This window comes from Cygnus atratus, chromosome 1 (assembly GCF_013377495.2).
Source record: "Cygnus atratus isolate AKBS03 ecotype Queensland, Australia chromosome 1, CAtr_DNAZoo_HiC_assembly, whole genome shotgun sequence".
Classification (NCBI taxonomy): Eukaryota; Metazoa; Chordata; class Aves; order Anseriformes; family Anatidae; genus Cygnus; species Cygnus atratus.
In genome coordinates, this window is record NC_066362.1 from 66,113,188 (window position 1) to 66,137,730 (window position 24,543).

Genomic DNA, 24,543 nt, shown 5'->3' on the forward strand with positions numbered 1-24,543 from the left:
CCAGTATCATCAGTGCAGGAGATATCTTGAGGGGGCAAGGGAGATGAAGTGGCTACATTGCTCATCTTGAATCTAATATTAATATTTATTATAATAATAGCCAAGCCATGCAAGGTGAGCCTTTTAAAGGGTAAAAAGTGAAAATGAGGCAGCTGGCAGGTGTTGGGAAAGGAAGGATGAGATTACAGCAGTAAAACAACACGGTCATTCAGAGATTAATGAGTAGCACAGTGGAATAAAATTATACAGTTCAAGTATAAATAAAGCTAAGTAAATGTCTTTGATTCTCAGATGGATAGAATGAATCTTTAAAGAAGAATTTGAAGAAAAGTTGGTGGCACGTTCTGGAAGTGCTATTCCATAGGTAGGGGGGAGAATAAAGAATGAAAATGGAATAAAAGGCAGTGTTGTGTGTGTGAAAGCTCTGTTATTGTCAGGGTGGATGGATGGATGAGAGACAAATAGATTGGATAGCTGGGGAGAGGGAGTTATGCAGAACATTGACTAGAAGGAATATGTGGCTAAACTTAAAAGGATGAATAAAGAACAGTCAGTGAAGAGTCTTGAAGACTGCAATGTCATTATGCTGCTGTCGTTGTTTGAAATATGAAATGGACAGCTGTATGTTTAAGTTCTTGATGCTGCAAACTAAATACCCTTGACAAGAGGAAGAAAGCAATGACAAAAGGAAATTGAGAAAGCATGTGAAAACAACTGCTGCTTAGGCAGAAGGGAAAAGACAAAAAGAATAATGGAAAAAGAGGGACAAGATGTGGAAGTCTTCTCCATGTGAAACCTTTGCCCTTGCTTTGTGCACAGGTGTTTTTGCAGACCACCTCCCAGTACCTCAGCCAGGTTCTGAAACCAATCTTTAGCCCAAGGTTGAATATTGGAGGAGTTCTGAGATTTTCTTGAAGGCTTTTAACCTCAGTGAGCTTGATGAGCAGCTGGGATGGGTGTTGCCTAGCTGTGAAGCTGCTACAGTGATTTGATGTGTCACATCAAGTCTCTGTTCCAAGTCATCTATGCTTTTAGTTTTATCTCATTTTATCTTCCATCCTTACTCAGTTCTCTTCTGGCTCAAGCAGTGTAGTAGCTGAAACTTTGGAGAAAAGAAGAGGAAAAACCCATTCTGAAACAAATCCTGAACGGGTTTTCTTGAGGACCCACTTGTTTATCTGTAAAAGCTTGTTGTTACTCATTGTCCCCCAAAATCATTAATCTGTTTGGCTGGTTCTAGGAAATGAATTTGTTAAGCTTGTTTGCTACAAGGCAACCCCATGCTAGGTAATTTTGCCCCAAAAGAGACTCTTTTCTCCTACATTAAGCATATTTTTCTATGAGCAGCAAGGCAAATAATGATTTGTTTCCTATGGACTTGTGCCATAATACACGCATGTGTCCTATTTCCCCATCGTCATCATCACAGTAACTCCAGCTTCTTCCCCCCAGTGCTCCATCCACTGTAACACCCTAAGGTCCTCTCTACAACCCCTAAACAATCAGAAGAGCTTATGGTGCAGCAGTACTGTTGTGTTTCCTTATGGCTATGAATTGGGAGCATGCTTTCTGTTGATGGGCACTAAGAATAAACAATGCAGCATTAAGCTGGCTTCACTTGTTCTTCAAGGATCCAGGAATGAATAGTAAGTAATGATCCTCTTACAGTCTGAATGTGGAGCACAGTGAGCCTTATTCTTATTTGCTCTTTCAGAATATAGGAGATGTGTTTGGGTTGGTCTTCAGTTAATCAGCTCCAAGGAGTTGATCTGCATTTCTTTGCAAAGAGTGTCACCATCAAATAACAGTTGTAGAAAGAAAGAAGTATACAGATAAAAAGTAGCAAGCACGAGCTGAAGCATGGTTAGGTGCAGGTGAAGGTAGTCGGTAGGAGAAGAGAAATCACAAATGGACCAAAGCCTTTGCTGTCATATCAAGTCAGCAGGTGAAAGTCGGGTTTTAGGTATGTTCCTGGTATGTTCCTTTATCCTGGACCATCCAGAAGGCTGTGTTCATCCCTCCTGAGATAGAAACTACTATGGTTTAATCTTCATAACCTCTGGAGCGGCTTGTTGTTGGGCGTACACAGCGTGTGGTTGGTTGTCAAGATCAAACACAGTAAGACACAAAAAGGAGGAAATAACTTGATGCCTTAAGAGTCAAAGCATGCACGTGAAAGCAGTGCAAGAAGAGCAGACTGTGTAACAGCAATTCTCACATGTAATTGTGTCTGTGTGGCAGCAGAGATCCTTCCCTTAAGGACTGAGCATCTCTTCCAAGTCAGCTCGGTATGCTCTGGCTATACACCCAGGATATGAGTCAAAGCCTGCCTTAGCAGGACCCTTCAAGGTGGTAGCTGTCAGGCTGCATCTTACCAGGCCTCCCATTCCACCCCAGCATTATCCATCACCCCAACACTGATGGACAGAGCTAGCTTTCTCCAAGGTACTTGTTGTTTGCCTCTTGAGCACCCAGATCCTTCTCTCTCCTTTTTTATTGTATCTAATAACCTATAAATAATTCTTGGGTTGATTAATAAATGATTCTAACACTGGTTCTTTCTTCCCCTTTTTTCTTTTTGATCCCTCAAGGTACTGTTTTGTTATTCGAAGCCCAAGGTGCTTGACAGAGAAGCAATGCAGAAGCCCCCAGGCATCAAACACTGTCCTGGTGGTGGCATCACTTTTGCCTATAAGTGATTCCCATCCTCTGTGTCTGATAAGCTGCACAGAGAAGAACGCAGCATTCCGAATTCCTGGGGGGTGCTGGGAGGCATCCGTCCATGCTGAGACTGGAGGAGTTTCTCTCTCACCTGCTGCTTCAGGGCCTTTCAAGATCAGAACTTCACTCTGCTTAGGGACCTTTCTGCCTTTGTCTGACTCCCTTAAAAAAAAAAAAAATCTGGCCTAGTATCTGCAAAAGGAAGATACCTTCCTTTGTTACTTTGTGCTCAAAAATGTCCAGGTCGGACAGTTTTGTTTCAAAGCCTAGGAATTGCTCCTTAAGCTCTAAAACTGACCCTGGGATTTGCTGTGTCTCAGATTTATTGCTTCGTGTGTGTGCGCTCTGAGGAGAACCTAGGTTCTTTTGCTTTTCAGTTGCATCCAAAAGTGACATAATTTACTGATACCATTAAGTCTGTCAGTGTTGTCAAGCCTACTGCCTGCTGATGCGCCTGTAAAGTCTCCAATTTGGCATCAGTATTGCTTAATCTTCTTTTGGTGATCTAATGTTTCACCAGGAGCCCAGCTGTGCCCTACGGATTAGTGCATTCTCTCTTCAGCTCACTCTCCTACTCTGTACCTCTGCCTTGTGCACCAGTGTCACTAACCTCAGCATTGGTCATCGTGATTTCGCAGCACCATTACCTTCCTGTCCGTCAGTACCAGTATATGCACCAGTGCCTCCAGTACGCATCCTGGTGCTGATGCTGTGCCTCTGGACATCTCTTCTTCCTCCTGCCATTCTGTTACTCATATTCTGATTTTGAGCCTGGCAGAAAACTCTGCACTTTAGGGTCTCAGGAGATTCTTGCTACTTTATCTTGCCACACTGTCAGGGAAAAATTATGTTACTAGTCTAGCTGCAGTGATGGATCTGTTCAGGTGGGGAAGCACTGGGTTCTGGCTCTCTTCATCTCTCCAACCCTATTTGCTAGCATACCGGGGAATTAATTGCTTAATGAAAGCCATTTTCCTGGGCCCTTTCCCAGCCAAGATCCATGTCTTCACATAGTAAGAGATGACATACACTTAGACATCTCCCTTGGGATATTCCTCAGTATTACATGCCACCTGAACAACAAACTTCCTTCAGGCACAATACAAAGAAATTTTCAATTCTGTCATTAACTTGCTATAGGCGCTTGGGCTGAGATAACTTCTTTCCTTGATCCTTTTCCACTTTGAACACAATGCGGGATGGTAACCCCCTGTTCTAGTATCAGCTCTGCCTCCCTTTCTGGGTAAAGCTTCAGTAACTGATATTGCCTCTTTCTTGGGCTCCCTTGGCTAAACAGATTGATTCTTTAAGGCTGGTAAAGTGCATCAGACACTGTTGGGGATGTGCATCTTGTCGTCTTCCCTGTGACTGATGGACTGTCCATCAAAGTGAGCATCCCATGTTATTCAACGCCTAGTATCCTGCCTCTATCAATTACTAGATTTATTTTTTTTGGCAACTGTTGTTTTATAATATCCAGTGCTCGTTTCCGGGAATGATCTTTGCTCTTAGTGCAAACCCTGATAAAGAAGCAGAAACCTTTCATTGCTTGGCAGGCACTCAAGTCGTCTTCCCTCTCAGACAGGCAGGATATCTGACAGACCATCTTACCAGGAGTTTTCTGAAGGTTCCTAGGACTTTCCAGATGCACATTTTAGAATTTCAGCCATATCTCAAGGAAATGAGATCTGTATTTTTGGGTGGTAGGGAAATGCGTATTAGTGGCTGATTACAGAGTTGATTTCCTTTTTGGAGTTTAAACCTCTCTTTGCTCCTCTCATGGGTTGTACATCTTCATGCTTGAATGCAACTGACTTGTTATTGCACCTTTTGACTAATAGTTTCAGGGTGGTATCTTAAAGGTAAACTTGAATCAACTGTGAGGTACAGAATATATGTAGGGTTAGTATGCTAGCAAAACTGGGCAGGTGAGTTTAGACATGCCTTTGGGTTGAACATAGTCATCCTGAATCAAACCCAGCAATACCTGTGGAAAATAGCATAATCACACTTGACCATGTTTATGCAGTTGTTACAATTAAGGAAAAATAATATTTTTAAAACTGTCTCAAATTATCTCTTTGTATTCAGTTACGGTCAATACTACTTTCTGTCCATAGCTCTATACCAAAATCCTGCATAAGTTGAGAGCACAAATTTTCCCTTTGTGGAGACTGTGCAGAGACTCACTGAGTCTGAGTGGAGGGTTGAGCTGGCAGTGAAAAACAGTCATTATGTTTTATTTTCTCATTAATGTTCTCTTGCTCTGTCTGGGCAGTGTACACATCTTCCTGTTCATCCCCTTTGCCCCCAGGACTTTCTCTTCCTTTGCCACCAAATGCTTTTAGTTGTTGCTTGGGGTGTTCCTGGCTGCTCTGGTTTTGTTGTTGTTCATATTTGTATTTCTTCCCTTCCCTAGCCAAACAACAAAAACGTGCAAGCAACCCTTGCTCATACTTTAAAATTCAAATGCAGTCCCCCCACAGCCAGTGTGCATCTAGTTAGCCATACATGTCTTCCTCATCCTCCAAATGCTGTGTAATCCACTGGAATTGGCAAATCCACCCCATCTGTCCTTCAGTGTTTCACATCTTCAAACCAATTGCTTTCTTTCTGTGGCTTACTTGACCAAATAGGCTGCTGTTCTCTTGAGGCAGGGAAAGGATGCCGGGCATCTAGTCATTTCTTCCTGATATTTTGGTGTGGAGAGGGTGAGCAACAAGGATGCAGGTAAGGAGCAGCTTGGCATAGGTGAGGAGCAACTTGGCATAGGTGGAATAAGAGTTGTCAATGCCTTTTGGATTGTTTCCTTCACCAAAAATCGCTTTCACCTTCTCACTTAGAAGGAGGAGCTGGGGTGGAGATAGAGCATGCCTCTTTGTTGCCTCCCTGTACGTTGAGATGTTAGAGGTAGGACAACTACACATAATGCTTGTGGCCCCTCCTGCTGCTCCTGGGGTTGGCAATGAAAATAGAGCAGCCCTGGCTCACAGGAGGGTGCTTGGAGCCGCTGCAAGCAGGGAGACGGAAAATGGCAGGACAGTTCAAAGTAACAGGTATGTGTGATTTCTCCTGCCGGTGTTGCCTTTCTCTCTCACAGCCCAATTAACAGGGGTCACAGAGCACTGATTAGCTGCCTTGGCGGTTTGTGAACATAAAGCAGTGAGAAATCCAGGGTGAATGGGGGAGAGAAGATCAAATAGACACTTATCTCAGCACTCCTGCCTGTCCCAGCATTTGCCAGCCGAAGGGAAGGGCCATTTCAGAGCTCGCTGATATGGGACAGCATTATATCAGCTCCAGTATCTCTGTTGCTTTTCTGTCTCCCCTCAGCAAAACAACAAGCAAGTCACTCTCGGCCATTGTGTTGCGCATAGGGTGGCTGCTAGATAAAGGCAGAATCACAGGAAAAGCATGGACTGTAGACAGCTGAGGAGCATGCCTTATTGCTGCATTGGCTTGTGAGATGAGTTCAGTTCTTAGATCTGGCTTCTTTTTTGAGGGATGGACCTACTGCCTCATGGTTCTCACACGAGGGGAAAATAGGTCTGTATGAGATGGAAGGCAGCACACATTGTCTCACAGCAGGTAAGGGACATCTCCATCTAATCCAGGTGTTGGTGAGTGTAGTGCTAAAGAGGCCAAGCTGGAAATTTCCCTGGTTGCTCAGTTTCCCTGTCATGGCTGTGAGGAGAAGTCTGTACATGCAGACCTGGAACCTCCCTGAAGGGTGAACAGCTAGGGTGACCTTGTGGCTTCTCCTTCTTTCTTTGTGCTCCCCTTTTTGAGGGGGTAGCAAAGCAACGCCCCCACTTCTGCTGTCATATCCAGGTTAAGTGGCTGCACTTGCTTCTGTCAAGCCAGCACATGCTCCTGTGGTGTGATCCCTTATTAGACTAGACAGCCCACATCAGCTCTCCATTCTCTCAGCCTCCCTGGAGACACTGCCTCGCTCCATAGCTGTTCCTATTCTGCTTCTCTGTGGGATACGGCATATCTGCCAGCTCCCCTTCCAGCTTCCCCAGTGCTTATTCTATGGAAGATTGCTCAGAGTAAGATGGAGGAAGATGAGGAGCAGGATTGGAGTACTTATAGCTGCTGACAGCTTTTTTTTTCTGAGCATGTTCTTTCTTCTCCTGAATATGAATAGCTTTTGAGTTCACCTGGGAAGACGGTGGATTCCATAGCATCCAACCACGTCAATTAGATATCCTTATTAAGATCAAGCAGCCCTTCTGCTGGAGAGCCTCCTGTCCTAGCTTTGTGTTGTCACGTTGGAGGAAAGGTCCTAAGTTACACGAGAACCGTGATGTCACCTCTAGGCATTTCTTCAGCCTGTTCATGGTGGTGGTCTCAGTGCCGCGTTTGAGCAGGTTGTGAGATGGACAGGTGAGTGGCAGGGAACAGGACATGCTGAGTTTATTCTGCTGTCCTGTATTTTTGTGGAAAGTTTAGCTGTATCTTTTGGTGATGTGGAAACCTCTGATCACTCATACTTCAGACTGCCCAATACAGGGTTAAACCAGACTACTTTAGAGAAGAGCTGCTGCTACATAGTGTTTACTAACCAGCTACTTTTTGTCACTGTGGTTTGAGACAAAATTGTGGTTTTAATGTAGAAAGAATGTCTTCGCATGTTCAGCAAAGGTGAGGACAGAGACCAGTGTGTTTAGAGCTCAGTGCAATCCATACTCCGATTCTTCAATATTTTTTCTCCTCTCCCTCACTGCCAATGCTCCTGAATGGCCACACAGGTAAGCCACAGAATTGCTCGAGGTTTGGGCAGTGTCTGCATTCAGAAAACTAGCTCTAGCTGAAAGTAAGCAGAGGAGGCAAGCCTATACATGCCTGTGATGGCCTTGTACTCCATCAATCTCTGCTCTCTTTTTGACTGCGGGAGAAGCAGCTTCACTCTGGAGGTTTGATCAGTCCAGTTTGATTTATTTTATTTTATTTTTTCCTATTTTGTGGTCTTATTCAGGGCCCATTAATGTAAATTGTCCTCCTTTTGTTCACAGCCCCTTGTAGGTCAGCTGGTTTTCTCAAGGTATGACTCAAGAGGACACTGAAAAAAGCAGGGCAAGGCTGGGTGTTTGTTTCCTCTATCCTAGGGGTTCTGTCAGGCTTGGACCTTGCCGAGGTCTGCCACAGGTTTGGTGGGGCCACGAGTTACTCCTTCCCTGGCTGGAATTCATGAGGTCTGTCCCCACCAGCAATGCAGAAAGCCACCGGTTGGATTGGAAACGAAACATGGTTGTTAAAGCTTGAGGTCGTGGGTCCTGGAACTCCATCTCCTCGGTCACTTTGCTCTGCTGTGGTGAAACATTTTGAGGAGAGGCCTTTCAAGGTGCTTATTGCCCTTGAGTCTCTGCCAGTCTGATTGCCCTGGTGACAAGCTGGCCCATGGACTGAGGAGTACGTGCCTTATGTTGGCTTGCACACCTTCCAAGTGAGCTGCACGCAGAGGGCTTGGAAGGAAATAGGGAATATACCTTATCCAACCCTTTTTTCCCTACCAGAAGGATGAGATAGTATCTTCTTTCCCCCCTGCATCATGCCTGACTTAGTTTCTGAGTAAGGTAAATGGTTTGAAGGTAAAGTACAAACCGGTCCATAAGCCTTCCTCCCCCCACCTCAGATAAGAAAGCTCATTAATACAGTAAAAAAAAAAGTCTCCATTGTTACATGAGAGCTCAAGGTCAGGCTGGTAGTAGTAACTCATATTGCTTCTGAGGTCAGCCTAAGCTTTCTCTTTCTGACAAGCCAGGATAGATTGATCTTGGGGGCCCTTACATTATTTTTTCTTCTGAAATAGGCTTTGCTTCTCCTGACCCTGTTAATGATGTTTGACTGAGGTCATCCCAGCAAACCCTGAATCCTTCCCATTACCTTCTAGTGGGCTTGCCTTTGTGCCGAAGCATTGTATGCTTGTTAAGAATTAAGCTTTCCCAATCTCTACTGTAGCAAAGAAACTGTCTTCACTGGAGAGGGGGGAATATCCTGAATGCCATCTGTCAGTTAGTGCTCTCATTAACACCTGAGTGACTCCCAACACCAAGCTGGTGCCTTCTTGCCAATTCAGAACTTAAAAGGTGCCAGCCCATAAGGTGAAATATCTTCAGTCCGTAAAATTAATTCTGTGATAAAACGTCTGTTCTGATGAGACCTTGATTTTTTTTGTTGTTTCTTTTAACTAGAGAGATCACAGAGGCAAAAACAGTTCTCTCATGCAGTGTGAATTAGATACCCTATAAGTCTTTTTTCCACATATTACTGAGACCCTTGTAAGCATTGGTTATTCTGGGTGGCTGAGGGAATCCAAGCCTTTTTTAGCTTTTAAAGCTTTTATAGGATAAATGTATCACCTCTATTATTTTTCTTACTGGTGAACTCTGTAAAGGGAACTACAAGAGTAATTCTATTCCCGTTCAAATAAATAGTCTTTCAGAGAAAGGTTGAGCTCTCCCAGTCTTGTTTTCCATTTCCCTCCCACATACTACTTTGAAAATACCTTAGGTAGAAGGTGGAGGTGGCCTATTATTGTTCCTGCTCTCTCTCCTCCTCTGGTTTGGTCAGGGTTCTTGGTTTTAATCTCAGTGCAAAACAATGCACTGTCTGGGATAAGACATAGGTCAGGCTTGCCATTTTCCCAGCAGGTTTAGCTCAAGAGCGTTCCAGTATTTACTCTTCCGTTGCATTTTGTAAATTAAATGAAACGAAACTTAAAACACTGTCAACATGATAGATACTCTTGCTAGTGGGTCCAGGCAATTATATGGCATCTGAACTTTCAGAAGGCTTATCTGCATGTGCCAGCAGTATCTGAGCATCGGTGAGAGATTTTTGTCTCCAGTGTTTTCAGCTCCTTATCCTAATGTTTCTTTTTATCCAATATTTGTTCTCATGGCGTCGGGGATTTTGTGGGGTTTTCTTTTGGTTTGTTTTTGTTTTGTAGTTTTGTTTTCTTTTTTTGTTTTGTTTTTTAATTGAAGTGGTGAGGGGGGGGAGTAACAAAATTGTAACAAAATTGGCAGCAGTAGACCGCGTAGGGAAGTATGCTGTGACAGTAATTCCATACTTGGGCCGTGGCACCCTGCCTGCGGGAAGTGCAGATTGACACGGGGACTCTCTTACTGAATCAGTGTTTGTTTTTGCTTTTGTTTTTTTGGCTTGATTTTGTTTACAGTTTCCTAGCCAAGATTTGATGTACTTTGGAGACTTTAAAACTAAAAGCACAAGTGACTTTGCTTCCTTTCAGCATGAGGATTGAAACAACAAAAAAAAAAGCAACAAACAAGCAAGTGTGCGTGCGTGTATGTGCGTAGCTGTAGCCCTAGCTGTACTGGGTTCACTCAGGAGGAATTTCACGTCGCATTTGCCCTACAGGGCATCTGTGGGGCTGGAGTCCCTGCGAGCAGCTGTCTTCTCCCAACAGAGCTCACCAGAAGCTCCGAACAATTTTTTCTTACGTATCTCGTCAACCCCGTGAGGTTTTCACTCTTTCAGCAGCCTCCAAAGGAGGCCCTCGGGGAGGCATGTAAGCACCAGGACGGGGGCTTGCTCCATGCGCTGGCCTCGCTTTTCAGAACATGGCCCAGAGCAGCAGAACCCCATGCGGTGGGAAGGGTGCCTCCGAGAGCAGGGCAAGCCACAGAGACAGGCTGCAGAACTGGGATGGCCAGGGGGGAGGAGTCCCCAGCTCCCCTTCCCCGGAGCGCAGAGAAACCTCCCTCTTCGGAGAGGCAGCCGGTCGGCAGATGGTCGGGCTGCGGCGCTGGGCTCTCGGGGGGTGTATAATTTCTCCGACCGTTCTGGACGCTGATACCCATGTTGGGGAGGAGCCCCTCCTTAGCCTTGCTCTTGCCGTCTTTATGCCCTGATTTTTTTGCAGCTGCTGCTAAAGATCACAGGCAACTTGAGCCGCAGCCTCGCCAGTACTCTTGTGAATTGTCTGCAGTTATTTCTCCCCTTTGACACTGATGTGCTAGGTCGTGTCCTTCCCTGTGTCCCAGATTTCCTTTATATGTATAGAGGTCCACAATGTATGATAAAAACTTTCAACTACAGGTACAATTCAGCTTGAGCCCCTTGAAAATCATTGCAAAAAAGGTAGGGACCTATGACAACAGCCCAGTGGTTTCACAGTCAGGGATGAAAATTATGTTGGGTTCATGAGAGAAATCAGCTGCATCCACTCAGATGTATTGCATAGATACATATTTACCATCCCACCACTTCCCCACTGCAGTTATCCAAATTGCTTTGTGTGTTGGGTGGCAACTGCAAAGTAGGCGATGCAGTGACAAGTGAGGTTAACCTTGCCTTGTTTTCTGAAACATTAAAGGTGCAGAGAGAGGCTAGTGAAGTTGGGACGGGGAGAATACCTCTCTGGGGGAAGGAAGAAATTTCAGTCACAGAATGTTCTGAAGTAACTCTTCTGACCTCTTGGAGGTGATTTCTCTAATAGTTTTCCTTTGCTAATGAGCTGTGTGGAAGATTGTTATTGCTGTGTGGCAGGGGAAGAGAGAAGGGGGAGAAACAGTGACAGTCATTGTGGGCCATGGTCTCTCAAGTAGTTTCTAGGAACTCCAATTTACTTCAGGGAAGAGTTGATTTTCCTTTGGATATGTTTCCTGAGACAGAATGTGTGCATGCACCAACCCATTCCTCCATGTGATTTGCGGAGAAAAGAAAAGATATTGCTTGTTTAACATTGCTTTTGTTGGTTGAATCTTGTTAAAAGTCCCAGTGATGCTGAGAACCCTGGGAGAAGAGAGACCTCTGTCTCATCTCAGCGATCTCCTCCCTGCCTTCTTGTTGCCTATAAAAAGGTTTTTGGAGGTTCTCAACTGCAGCAGAGACTCTGTGGGACTGGCCAAATATGCAGGTGTGTCACTGTCTTTTTTGAGAGCTTGAAAAATAGTATTTGACAGCCTGCATCCACGTCATTCCGCTCCAGGACCCTGTCTGTCTGGTTCTTGGTTTTAGATTTTATGGCTAATGCTAAACAATTAGTCGCAAGCATTTCTGCTTTGTATGGGGAAGAACCCCAAGGGCAGAGTTCTCACAGATTGCTATGCTTCCTGTAGATTTTCTCCTCCAAACCAGGGGGTCTGTTTCAGAAACCCTTTTCAAAGGGAAATTTAATAGAGACCAGCCAAGTGAGACTAACCGTAGGTGTGGCAGAGAGGTTGAAGACGAGCACCCCGCATTTGTCTGGAGAAAAGAAGCCAGCCCCCATGAAGAGTGAAAATATAAATTGGGTAAGATTGAGAGTGATTGGGAATTCCTTGAGACATCTGGTTCCCATCTCTGGTTCTCATTTCTATCCTTATTCAAAGCGACAAATGCACAGTAGCAGTCTTTGAAAATTGATGGGGGTAGGAACTCAAAGTACTCTTGAGAACAGAGCTTGTAATGTATCGGACACTGGGTGGATGGCGGAAATTTCTAGTGTTAGCCACTTATGTGAAAGTCAAACTCAAACCAAATTGGTTAAGTCAACAGAGCCTGTCCCCAGGGGAAATGAGAGTTACATAGGCAAAGATTTCAGATGATCTTCTGGAATTGAGGGGCTTCCTGGATCAGTTTTCTTTGAGAGTAGTTGAAATGGTAGAGCAAGATCAGTGAACTCATGCAAGTGGTAAGAGTATCTGTCTGATGCATACCTTTCCCCTGTTTTTTGTAGAAAAAGATTTAGCCAGAAGGCTAACAGGTCAAAGCTCTGTTCCCTTTGTTGCTTCTTCCTGGCATCCCATGTCACCACTAGTTTTTCAGGATCCTAGGAAAACTGTTTTTGCAGTCTGTTTTACTGGAAATAAACAGACACTCTGTATCAGATCTGCCAAAATGAGCTCAGGGTGCTGTAACTCAGATGCTGTTGGAGATACTACATACCCTTTCCACAAAGGGCTAAGCATCTGAATATGGGTGTTGGCCTTCTTTCAGGAAAGGATATTCTCACTGTTTCTGTTCTGAAAGCTTGAGTCAAATGTGTCTTTATACATATATGCGATGGTTTCAGTAAATATTTTGTATTTAAGCTCTCTGTGATCGAGTAGCACTCCCAAAGACAAAAAGATTATACAGAGAATCTAGTATCACGCTTTTTGCCAAGTTGAAGTCATTGGCAAGTTGGATTAGGTCTTGAGGTATGAGGAAGTCACTGTGGAAATGCACAGCGACTTAAGGTAGATGCGTTGTGCATTGAATATTTCATTTGAGAAAGTATAGTTTCTGTATTTTTTCCCTAAAATTATTACTTGAGACAGCACAGAAATCATTTCACGGAGCAGTCGTCTTTATTGTGTGACCAAATACTGTGAATTGTTTCAAGTTGCGTTTGATTGCTGATATTAGTGGGGCAAAACAATGACACTTGGAAATACCAACAATCTGCTCGTGTCATGCAGAAAAGAACAAACTCCAGGCTGTAAAAGGCACTAGATCCAGGTACATTTGAGCATCTGTTGTTAAATACAACCAGGGGGTGATAAAACTCATCCGGTGAGAGGAGTTAGCTCTGGGAGGTAAGTTTCCATTTGACGTCAGAAAGAAGCGGGTTGGTGGGGAGCAATCTGCGGGGTGGTAACATCAACTTCTCTCCATCTGAGGAGGAAGGGAAACGCTGCCAGGTGGACGTGGCTTGAGGAATCATGTGGCATCTGTTCCCTCGTTCTTGCAGTCTCACTGTCCAGTCACGGTCCTTGTAAAGGAAGTCCAGTCTTTACCAAACGTGTGAACCCCCCTGTCTAATAGCTAACTTCATATTGACTTTGACGATCTTCTTCCAGTTGGATCACGCTCCTCTATGTCTTTGTTTAAAAATAATAGCTTTTGTGGTAGTTAGCAATTTCTCAGGCAAATGCAATTCTGTAGTGCTGGCACAGTTCCATTAATCATATAGAGTAATCAGTTTGTGCCAAAAACCTATCAAGTTGAGCTGCCTTTTTGAGAGCTGGTGGGAATGTGTACCCAGTGGTGTTCTTGCTGGCATATGGACTTCCCGTGTGTGCAGGAATGGCTGGGGTATGGGGGGGTCCCCTTCTCTGTGCTCAGGGCACAGTGCTAGCAGACTAAAAGAGACTGGAAAGTCTCAGGTGTCAAAGTCATATGGAAAGATCTTGGCATGAAATTTTATGTTTAGGGACACATTTTATGTTTAGGGATGCATATCCCCAGCCCTTTTTCATACCCTCCCCTGAAACTTTCAGCAGTCAGAATAAGCTCTCCATAAAATATAGGCAGGAGCTCTTTTAGCCTTAAGCTCCACCAGCAATTTGATATATGTCAGATAGGAACATTTATCCTCAATGTCAGATGAGAGTAAGAAATATGTGTTTCTTTGGGTTATGTGGTGAACTGCTGGCAAAGAAAAGAGGATTTAATGTGGCCCAGCTGGCAAATGAGAGAGACCATTTTCGTGGTAGTGCTGAAGAGCTCAAATGTTCAATTTGATAACCTGGGAGACTTGAGAGAAGAGAGTCCTCTAGGCTGAACCCTGCTCAGGAGGTCCACTCATGTTGGAAGCAAACCTTGTTGTGTAGCAGGGCCCGAGCCGAATGCATTAACTGCGCAGTTGTCCTGCCAGAGCCACAGGTGGTGGAATGGGCAGAAAATGTCAGCACATTTGGGGACCAAGGGTGAGGGGAACAGGGGCTGCTACAGGAGTGTGGGAAGCATATGGTAATGGAGCAGGGAGGAAGTGGTGGTGGCAGAGAAGATCAGCTACAAGAAGTTTCAAACCACAGAACTAGGGCATGGAAAATTATTGGAGAGGGACGAGCAGGGTTTAGCAATGGCAGATGTGAGGAGCAAATGGAAAAGTGAAGATAAGGGTATCTGCATGAGATGGAGAGAGGCAGAAGGGGATCAGACTCATGCGCTTCGTTGCATCCTGGTTTAGCAAAGGGTCGATGTTGGTGCTAGCACAAGGCAGGGCCTGCAGGAACGGAAAGAGGATGGGGTGGGATCATGTTTAGCTTGTTCTTTCAGCTTGGAAAGAAATAAGTCATTGAGTCCTGCAAGCTAAGCTGTCTGTGTATAATGTGAAATCCCATGGTGTTGCAACTAGATCGCTCTGTCTTGAAAACCTGAGTTACAGAGCTGCAGTTAACTGTAACCATCGCAGGGCACGCTTCTCCTTCAAGCACTACCTGTCTTTGCAGTGCATGTATTCGAGTTGCTCCAGGCAAACTACAGTGAGTGTGTGTGGGCATTTGTTTCCTTGGTCAGATCCCAGACGTTTCACAGCTACCTGGAGGACATCATCAACTACCGCTGGGAGCTGGAGGAAGGGAAACCCAACCCCCTGCGGGAGTCCACCTTCCAGGAGCTGCCCCTGCGCACCCGGGTCGAGATCCTGCACCGCCTCTGTGACTACCGGCTCGATGCAGATGATGTCTTCGACCTCCTCAAGGTGTGTTGGGCAGCTGGAGAAAAACATGGGGCTGCAGGAGCTGGGCCAGATTAGGGAATCTTCTTGAGAAGGGAGAGGATGCCACTGTTAAGTGAATTTTTAGGCCAGGTACTTGGTGGTGCTGTAGGGAAGGGGTTCCCCATCTCGTTCCCCAACCCTTACCTTGCAGGTGAACCAAGGCAAACATGCAGGACTGCTCCCAGGGCTCTTGTTCTACAGGGATGTGTTTGTAATACAAGTAAATTGGTTTCGTTGGCTACTCTTCCTGAGAAGACTGAATTTGGAGATGCTCCAACTGCGATGGCAGGGCTGGGCGAGCTGGGGCTGTGCCGCTGAGGGATGGTGTGAGATGAAAGGATGGGGCTGAAGTGCACCGGGGGCTGGGGGAAGGGTGGTGGGGAGGGGGAGGGAGCTTCTCAGGGCTGTGCGTGACTGTCGCCAGAGCTAATTAGACCTTCGCTGTCAGGAGCACCAGAGATGAAATGTTAAAACGAGGGAGGCCATTCAAATTAGAGATGCCAATCTCAATCCCTCCTTAGACGGAGAGCGAACGTTGCCTTCCCCCTGGAGTAACATTTTCCCAGATCGGCCTGGAGGAGCAGCTGTACTGCTGTTGTGGCATGGTGGGAGGGAGGGAGGTGTTTGTGGAGGGGTGTCATCGTGTTTTGTGTGACAATGTGGCCGCTTTTCAACTTGTCACTGTCTGGCGGGGGGCTCCCTGTGGGCACAGGGCTTGGACGCCGACAGCCTCCGTGTGGAGCCGCTGGGCGAGGACAGCAGCGGTGCCCTGTACTGGTACTTCTACGGCACGCGGATGTACAAGGAGGACCCGGTGCAGGCGAAAACCAACGGAGAGCTGGCTCCAGACAGGTAACAGCCCCTCAAATGCCCCTGTGCCCAAGCAGGGGCATGGTGGGAGGGGGGCGGCAAGGCCATCCCGACCGGAGGGGACTCCGCCTGACTGCTGTTGTCCCGGGGGGGCGGCTGGGAACGAGAGGCCGCGGTGGTGCGGGGTGAGAGCGAAGTTGCCAAGCAGACTGTGAGCTGCCCCGCGTGGCGCATTGTGCCGGAGCCAGCCTGCAGCCTTTGTGGCACCAGGAGAGCCTGCTGCGGAGCGATGCTGCCTGCCCCACCGCATTCCTCGCTGTCTGCCCCGCACCACACCGGCGGCTCCCAGAGCAGGCTCCCAGCAAGGGGGAAGCCCTCGTCTTTTCCCCTCCCTCCCCATCTGATATAATCCCTCCTTCGGTTTGGTTCCTAGCAGCTGTTCTGATTTCCCTGCCCTTCTCCCTCCCTGCCAGCCGCGGTTCCTGTGCTCAGTAGATATTTCATGGTGGTTTTGCTGTTTTGCAGGGGGTGTGGGGGGCAGACAAACACCCCAAATGTTCCTGGGAAAACAGGCAAGAGACGAGGGCGACCCCCTAAGCGGAAAAAACTACTGGAGGAAAATTTGCTGAGGTATGGAAAGGTGGTTCCTGCAAGAGACATAGGATGCATGTGTTCCCAGAGGGAAGTCTCTCTGATATTTCTCGCAATTAATAATATAATGTGCTTCTGGGGTTCCCCCAGTAAGTATGTATATATCATGCAGCCATAATTTCAATGCATCTCTGAAGTGAAGCAAGCTCAGACTTGGTAGGTGCTTTGATTGCTCTCCAAAGAAAATTCTGACTGAGATGGATGCCAAGCTTGGTGAAACACTGGGTATCGCTCTTCCAACTGCCTCACTTGATGCAGTTCCTCTGTGCAGTGCTAGGGGATACGCTCCTGATAAAGAGTGCTTTCAGTGTGCAGTGCTTGAAGCCAAAATCTTGGCTGCTTGAGTCAGTATAGATTTTGGGATACTTCCCATGAGAATTGAGATACTGTCCTTGCCAAATTCTAGCCTGCATCCTTCACTTCTTAAAATTTTATGAAGCTATGACAAGTGTGTGTTTGTATGTACATAAATATAATGGATGGGCTTTTTGCATGTTTTTTGTGTGCAGTGATTGCTGTATCCCCATTCTTCTCAGAAGTGTCTTGTTTTCAGTGATGTGAAGTATTGTATTTATTGTATCACTTCTCTTTCTTTTTGGTAGGGAGAAGGCAGAAGAGAACATGCTAATCCGTGAGACTCAGATAAGAAATGGTAAAGAGATTTTCTGGGGTCAGGGTTGATATTATCAGCTAACACGACTCCGAAATTATCAAAGCTCAGGGAGTTGCCTTTCTCAGGAAAGGGGGAGTCCGTCTGTCAGTGGTCCAGCTGAGTCTGGAAGGAGGGGTTAGTGTTACAGGCTGCCCTGCAGCTGGGAGCCTGGGCACCTGCCTGCTTCCTATCTTATCCTGGATTAGTTTGGGATGAACAAACGCAACATATTGGGTTACATGAAGCCTTAGGGGCCCACCTACTCACTAAAGTTGATAGAAATGGGTTGTGAATGGCCCTCACTTCTCTGGGGGGGAGTTGAACACAAGCCCCTGTTTGTAGCAGGCACATTTTTTCTTTCATGCCGCGTGCACGGGCTGGGAAGAGAGCTGGGTCAGTGATGCCAAGATAGGGAAGGACCTTTCTGATTCTCCTCACCTCTCCCTCCAGTGTCTGTTGGCTGAGCTTGGTGCTGTGGGATTGGGGATACCCACCTAAGGGTTAATGAGGCAAGCAGGAAAAGAGAGTTGGCAACATAATGTGCAACTGAGTCCGAGGAGGCCAGGGCTCATTTGTCATACATGCGAATCCCTTGGCTTCCACATAACTCACGGGCTCAGCCTGCCCGTTCCTCCACAATAAAAGGCAACTGTGGCATTGTCTTTCCCATGCCTCATTCCCTTCTGCCTTTGTGCTCAGATTTCCTGGCTGCTGCTCTGGAGTTGGGAGGCAGAGCTGCAGCTACGCGCGTGAGACACTGGGTTTTATCAGATCATTGTTTTCTAGCAAATTGTGCCGCTTCAGCTGTGGAGTAATCTTCTGGTGGCACAAAGCAGTGCATTAGCCCTGGCTGCTTTTGAAGCCAGTCAGCCGCAGGCAGCTGGCAGGGGAAGGGAAAAAGAGGGGGCAGGCTTCAGGGCAGCGTGCAGGTGAGCTCCCCACTGCAGGGTTAGCTGCAATAACTTGTGATGTCACAGCCCCTAGCTATCCGATGCCTCCTTCGGCCAAAGGAGACAGCATCACAGAGCCAGGGCGACAGAAGCTATAGCACATGGTTGCTGCTTTGCCCTCTCTGGTCCCTGGTATGTTAACATGAGCTGTAGCCGATGGCAGGTTAAGCTGTCTGCTGGCCTGTGACCTGCAGCTACCATGGCATTGAGGTTCCCGACCAAGGGCAGGTGGCCGGAGGGAGGCTGCAGCTCTCCGTCCTTCCTGGGGCAACCTGATAGCTCACATGCAGGAGCCACTGGTAGCTCAAATCCACAGAGGGCCTGGGGTCATGTTCAGAGAGAGAGGGGCTCTGTTTTTTCGCTTGTTTTTATTTTTCATTGTTCATTTTCTTGAAAATGCAGTGAGAAGCTGCATGTCATTTGCTGTTGGGGGGGGGGGGAGAGGTCATTGCTTTTTTCCAGTAGACAGTGTTTAGCCTGACTTTTCTTGAGGCAGCTGAGAACCCCTCAACCCAAAAGGATTTGAGCCAACGTCTTCCCCTCTCCAAAAGTGAGCCACAAGCTCTCTGCTTAGAGAGCATCCTGGGGCAAAAGCATGCAAGTTGCAACTGATGAGGCTTCTCTGCTCTGTGTAAACATTTGTGCAGCAGGAACTGCGTTCCCTCTTTCCAGGTGGGTGTTCCAACCACCATGCGAGAGCGCCTTTCCTTCACCATTAATATTCAAATGTTTCACACAAAGTGGAACAGCTCTGAATGTCTTGGTAGTTAGGACATGCTTCAGAGTGGTGGGAGATCTGCTTCAGATCCAGCTCTGGATCAAGCAGGGATGGGATGTGAACTTTTGCAACTTCCCCAGCATCTGGCAGCCCGATGAACCCCATCCTTCACTTCCTCTTCAGTTCTTTCAAGTGCCTGCAAACAAAATGTTTCATTTGGGTAGAATGGAAGGTTTTATTCACCGCAGCAAAGGTTTGCAGTACAAAAAAAAAAGTCTTTTTTCAAATAATGTTCATTTTCATTGTTTTTATTCTGCTGCCAGACTAAATCAGGCATTTGCATTGCCCTATGTCCTGCTCTGGCTGACAGCCTCCATTACAAGAAACAAATCCTTCCCTCTGGTACATCATAACTGGAGTGGAGGGTTACTGCAGGGATGTCACACCACCTTTACTTCTTCACCTATGTAATTCCTCTGTCTTGGCATCACTTTCAGTGTCACCAGGGGAAGTAACCATACTTGTGGTAGCTTGAGAGTTTTGGGTCTCTAGCAGTGCAGTTTTTAGGCACACTGACAGTGCTTCCCCTGCTAGAGCATGTTTCCCATAACAGTGACCATGGGCAGTATCTTTTCCTCTTCCCAAGCCCTGAGGGCAGGAGAAGAGAAGGGATAAAGAAAAGTTTAGTCATAACTGCTGTGGAGATAACATCCTTTCATGTTGTTGAAGGGTCCCAAGGGCCAGGCCGTGGGACATGGTGGCTGCTGTGTCAGACGGAAGAGGAGTGGAGGCAGGTCACAGAGAGCTTCAGAGAGAGGACTTCCCTTAGAGAGCGGCAGCTCTACAAACTCTTGAGTGAAGACTTCCTGCCGGAGATCTGCAACATGATTGCACAGAAGGTGAGGAGACATGACATCCTGTTTACCTCTGTTTGACTGCTTCCAAGAGCATGGACGTTTGCTGATTGAAGGAGAGCTAAATCCAAGCAGCTGTCACCCCGTCCTGCTCCCCTCTCCAGCCTGCAAGTGCCCTGGATGCAGGGGCTGTCTAGCTTACGCATGGGGAGAAGGATTCTCCCCATGGAGTGGTAGGGCTAGAGATCTGGTTGGTGATTGCACGGTAGCATGGGTAGGATGGCTGAAGGGGTTACTGTCTTCATCCATGTTGTGTGTCCCTTTTCTGCTAGCAGGGAAACTCTGCTTCTGAACTGCTGCGATTTACTGCCTGGCTTTTCTATGCAAGCTGCCTCTGATTTCACTTTTACTGCAGTTTCTTGGCTGGCTCTGCTAAAGGGGCAGTTGCTGCTTTAGCTGTCCTAGCTAAGTCTGCTTGAGATGGTATGTCAGAGCCCTTAGACTCCAAAGGGTGTTGTCCATCAAAGGAACGTTTTCAGGTGGGACAGCAGGAACAGGATCCTTCGTCTGGATGGCTTTGTAAAATGGGCTCTGCAGTCAGCGTGATATTCTTGGAGTGAGTTCGATTTGTTTGTTTGCTGCCCTTGTAGAGCTAATAGGGATTTCATGGTCGCTTCTAGCCCCCAGAGTTTCTCCTGCCAGTATCACCGATGTGCCCTAATTTCCTCCACTCTCTTTTTCCTTCCCTCAATTCTCAACCCTGTTTCAGGAGAAGCGTCTGCAGCGGACAGAGTTTTCTCCCAGGTGGATGTCTGACCATCAGCCCATCAAACCAATCAAGCAGGAGGTGAGGGGGGGTGCGAGGGGGAGGACAACGGAGGGAGGCGAGAGCAGATGCCTCCTGGGGGAAAAAATAAACCGCAGCATCGCTATTCAGTGGGAAGGAGTAGTTTGAAAGTGCTTGTGCTGAAAGAGAGATGGGTGGTAATGCCCGTCAAACGCAGGCTGACACTCGGGGTTTCTATGGCGAGCAGGGAGGTGCTGCCCTCTGGATCGCAGAGGTAACCGGCCTTGCCGCAGAAGCTGGTGCAGCTGCATATGGAAATCTGTACTCAGCCTGGGGAATTCCACTTCAATGAAAGTGCTGGCACATTCGAGGCAGTTCAAAGAAAAGTTGAAGAAGGATGAGAGGGCTAGAAGAACTGGCTTACAAAGGGAAATGACAGAAATTCAGCCAAGGGGAAAACGTGAGGCTGCAAACACATGAGGGTGTAGATAGTGCAGAGAGAGAGAAGAAAGACTTGATGTAGTACAGAGCTGAGCTAGGAGGGGGTCAGATGGAAATGGAAGTCGCAATTTAGGCTGCTTAAAGAAATGCTCATCAAACTGTAGTATTGTCTGCTAAAACAGCCCCTCCATGCCTCCTCACCCTCATCTTCTCTCTACCCCATTGGTGTAAAAGCGCTGCTACTTGCGGGTCTGTGCAGTGAACCAGACCCAGAAAAACGGCTAGAGTTAAATATAACCCTTTTCTTTGGTCAGTTATTTTTGAACATAGATCAGCTTTCCGATCCAGTTCACCACACAGCCCCCAACAGTCACGTTGGCACAGCCAGGGGCATGGTGCGGTGGAGATGGGGGTTCTTTGAACTGGCAACTGCTACCCAAAGAAATTGGTCAGGCAACACAGGATTAGCTCTAGAGGAAAAAATGGCTTGATTCTATCAGGCCATGGTATAATCCCTCACTGCAGATGTAATGAAAACATAGTTACCTGTTGTTTTGTCCCAGAATGTTGTCAAACCCTGGGAAATTGAACTGCAGGGAATATTCCACGTGAGTCAGGGGTTCCTGCAAAACAAAGGAGAAAGTACAGTTCCCCACAATAAACACGATTACTTAAAATACATAGAGGAAGGAAGAGCCTCTCATCATGCTGCAGATAAAAGCCTGCAGAGAGGAAAATAAGACCCTGGCGATGGTCAGTTTGGGGCCAGCGCTGCCCTCTGCAAAGCCCACTGTCCAGGAAGCGCAGGGCCATGTGTTTGTTCACAGGCAGCAGAAATCCCAGGGGAGGAGGGGAGTGGGAAACACATGGAGCCTGAATGATGCTAATCAGTACCGCAGGTGCTCCAGGTCTGTGGCGGCAGAGGGCTGTTAATTGCTGCCTGTGGGCCAGTGAAACGTTTTCCAGTGAGCGGGGGGCCCTCCTGGCTCCTGCTGCAGTGGGGAGTGGGGACTTAGCCAGCGTGAGGATGGGGAATCTCTGGGCGGTTGTGCCGGCTACCCAGCGGGATGCAGCACGCAGGGGAGCCAGCGATGGTGCCAGGCATCTGATGGCTTGTTGGCTGAGTGAGGGCTGGGCAGCAGGCAAGCCTCCGGGAGAAAACTGTCTCCCGTGCAGGGGTGACCCCTGCCTCCCGGCCCCATTAGATGGATGCCGCGTTGGTCCGAGATGCAACTGTTCCGTAGGCTCCTAATCCTGTGGGGGATTTCTCAACAGGTGGTTCAGATTAGCTCCTCATTAAAGAGCTGCCTGAGCAGCACCCTCATTAGGGCAGTGCTGCGGAAACCGGAGCAGGGAAGGTTTGGAGGGCGAGGGGCCAGGGTGCCCATGCCTCCTGCTCCTGAAGTCTGATACTTGCTGTCTGAGAGCAAAGTAAAAGGCAGAAATTTGGCCCTTTTGGGGTCCGGGGGGAGGCAGCAATGTTGTGTCCTGGAGTGCTCTCTGGCGGAGGGAAGGAGGTGGTGGTCACAGAAGTGAGAGTTGGTTTGCTTATTGTTGGCTTTTTTCATGCAAGTGGGAATGAAGCTGGAGAAATGTTCTCTTTGCTGCTTCTTCATTCAAGAAGGAAGTTTAACTTGTGTTGGTTTCTTGCTTTTGTTGTGCCAATGGGTGTCTGCTTCCATCACATCTAGTAGGAGTTTGAAACTTGCTATCTATCTTTTGTTTGTGTTTGCTTATTTTTTAACCCTGAGATGAACACCCTCAGCTCCAATGGGCTTTAATTGGGACAGCAGCAGCAGGCAGTAGGTCCCTCTGAAATTCAGGCTGTTTCTGTGTCTGATGTGTCTTGAAGAATCCACCCAGCGTTGCCACTGCCCTGCAAGCACCACAGTGAGCAAATGCAGTTGTTACGGGCATCTGCTGCAGTCTGTGGTTTCTGCCTTTTCCTTCTCTTCCTAGATTTGCCAGGTTGACATTCTCCCCTTTGCTAAAATCGTCTCATTGTCTTGTCAGCATGATATTTGTGAAGGGTTGATGCGGAACATGCTATGGATTCTGTCTTGCGCCGTTACAGTATATATGGGGTGCTCGATGCACCCAGTAGGCTTGGAGAGATCCTGGTGTGACCACTGTGACTTGGGTGTTGTGTTCGTGTTTATGTAGGTCGTGAATGGTGGATGCTGCATGAATCTAAGGGAAGGGGAGGTCTTACCTGTGCACCAACATTTGCACAAATTAGTGTGGCATGTCAGGTTGGCTTAGATCTACTGGCTGGAGAGTCCAAAGGCTGATGGTCGCATCCTCAATTAAATATCTAGTGTGCTGCTGACTTCTGAGGGCTGGTTCCTGCTTACCTCTTTCTCTTCCTGTTGATGGTTTTGTTTGGTTTCTATTGCAGTTTAAAGATTGGACAGGAAAGTTAGGACGAAAGATGTTTAAAGACTGTCAGGATCAGGCCTGAAAAGAAGTTTGTAGTGCATGAGTAGAAAATAAGATAGGAAAGGGATATGAAAAAGAATAAAGAGCAAAAATGTAGAACCCAGTTCTTTAAGTTATCTTCTTCTACTTGACATACCAGTGTCAGTCCTGGGCATCCTGGTGCTTAGATATTGATTAGTTGAAGGAAATATCTGAGAAAGACAACTGGAATGATTAGGGAGCTGGAAGGATTGTTTTGTAAGGAAACATTTAACCTAATTACAGAAACAGAAGATTTGTGCAAGTGTCTGAGGAAGCCCATAAACATTGGAATGTGACTGAAGAAGAGGGGAATTTATGCTGAACTAGAAAAGAGTAACTAGGAATAATTGGATGGAATGAGGGGATGAAAAATTAACTTCAGGCTGAATGTGAGGAGGTGCTGGCTAACCTAAAGGAGTGTGGACTTGCAGAATGGTTTCCCTAGGAAAGCAGTGGAAGCATTAAGTGCTAATAGTTGGCAAAGAACTAAGGAAAAGAACATAGGCAGAGTTCCCTTGTGGTGACATCATGCTGTGGCTTTCACCTAAAAAGATGGCACAGAATAGGTGCTTTTGCTGTCCAGTCTGTCTCTAAAGGCAGGATATGGACTTGATATTGTGAAGAATCCTATAGCGCTCCCTTGGACACTTTTCTGTAGCTGCTGGTGGTTGAAGTGTAATTCTCTTAATGTATTTTTGCTGCTGAGGACAGGACAATAACGTGGTGTTTGTCCACGGAGAGCTGCAGGGGGAGATTGTAGGGCAGCATTGTGTAGGGGAAGGAAAGGCAGAGAGGGAATGAATGTGCAGTAAAACCAGACAACATTTCTAGGCATTTATCAAAACACCCCGAGGTTCCCCTTCTAGGCAACAAAACAAGGACAAAATAGTAATCATAGTGCCAGATTTTTTCTGGGGATTAATAATAGGCCTAGGGAAGTTGATGGTCTGAGCAGCAGCCAGGGGACCCCAGCTGATTGCTAATCCTCAGGAAATACCTTCTGCTTAAGTGGTGGTTGCCGGTTAGTCCCTGAAATGAAGGTGGACAAAACTGTATGCGCATT

At 46.9% G+C, this 24,543-nt stretch overlaps 1 protein-coding gene across 1 annotated transcript in view; it reads left to right on the plus strand.

Annotated features, from left to right (window-relative positions):
- Window positions 1–24,543, plus strand: part of LOC118250102 (chromatin remodeling regulator CECR2) — a 93,238-nt gene that overhangs the window by 53,417 nt on the left and 15,278 nt on the right. The window contains exons 3-8 of the mRNA XM_035550799.2: window positions 14,956–15,139; window positions 15,870–16,009; window positions 16,493–16,597; window positions 17,221–17,270; window positions 19,668–19,837; window positions 20,562–20,639. Of these exons, the coding sequence (XP_035406692.2) occupies window positions 14,956–15,139; window positions 15,870–16,009; window positions 16,493–16,597; window positions 17,221–17,270; window positions 19,668–19,837; window positions 20,562–20,639 (727 nt within the window). The remainder of the gene's footprint in view (window positions 1–14,955; window positions 15,140–15,869; window positions 16,010–16,492; window positions 16,598–17,220; window positions 17,271–19,667; window positions 19,838–20,561; window positions 20,640–24,543) is intronic.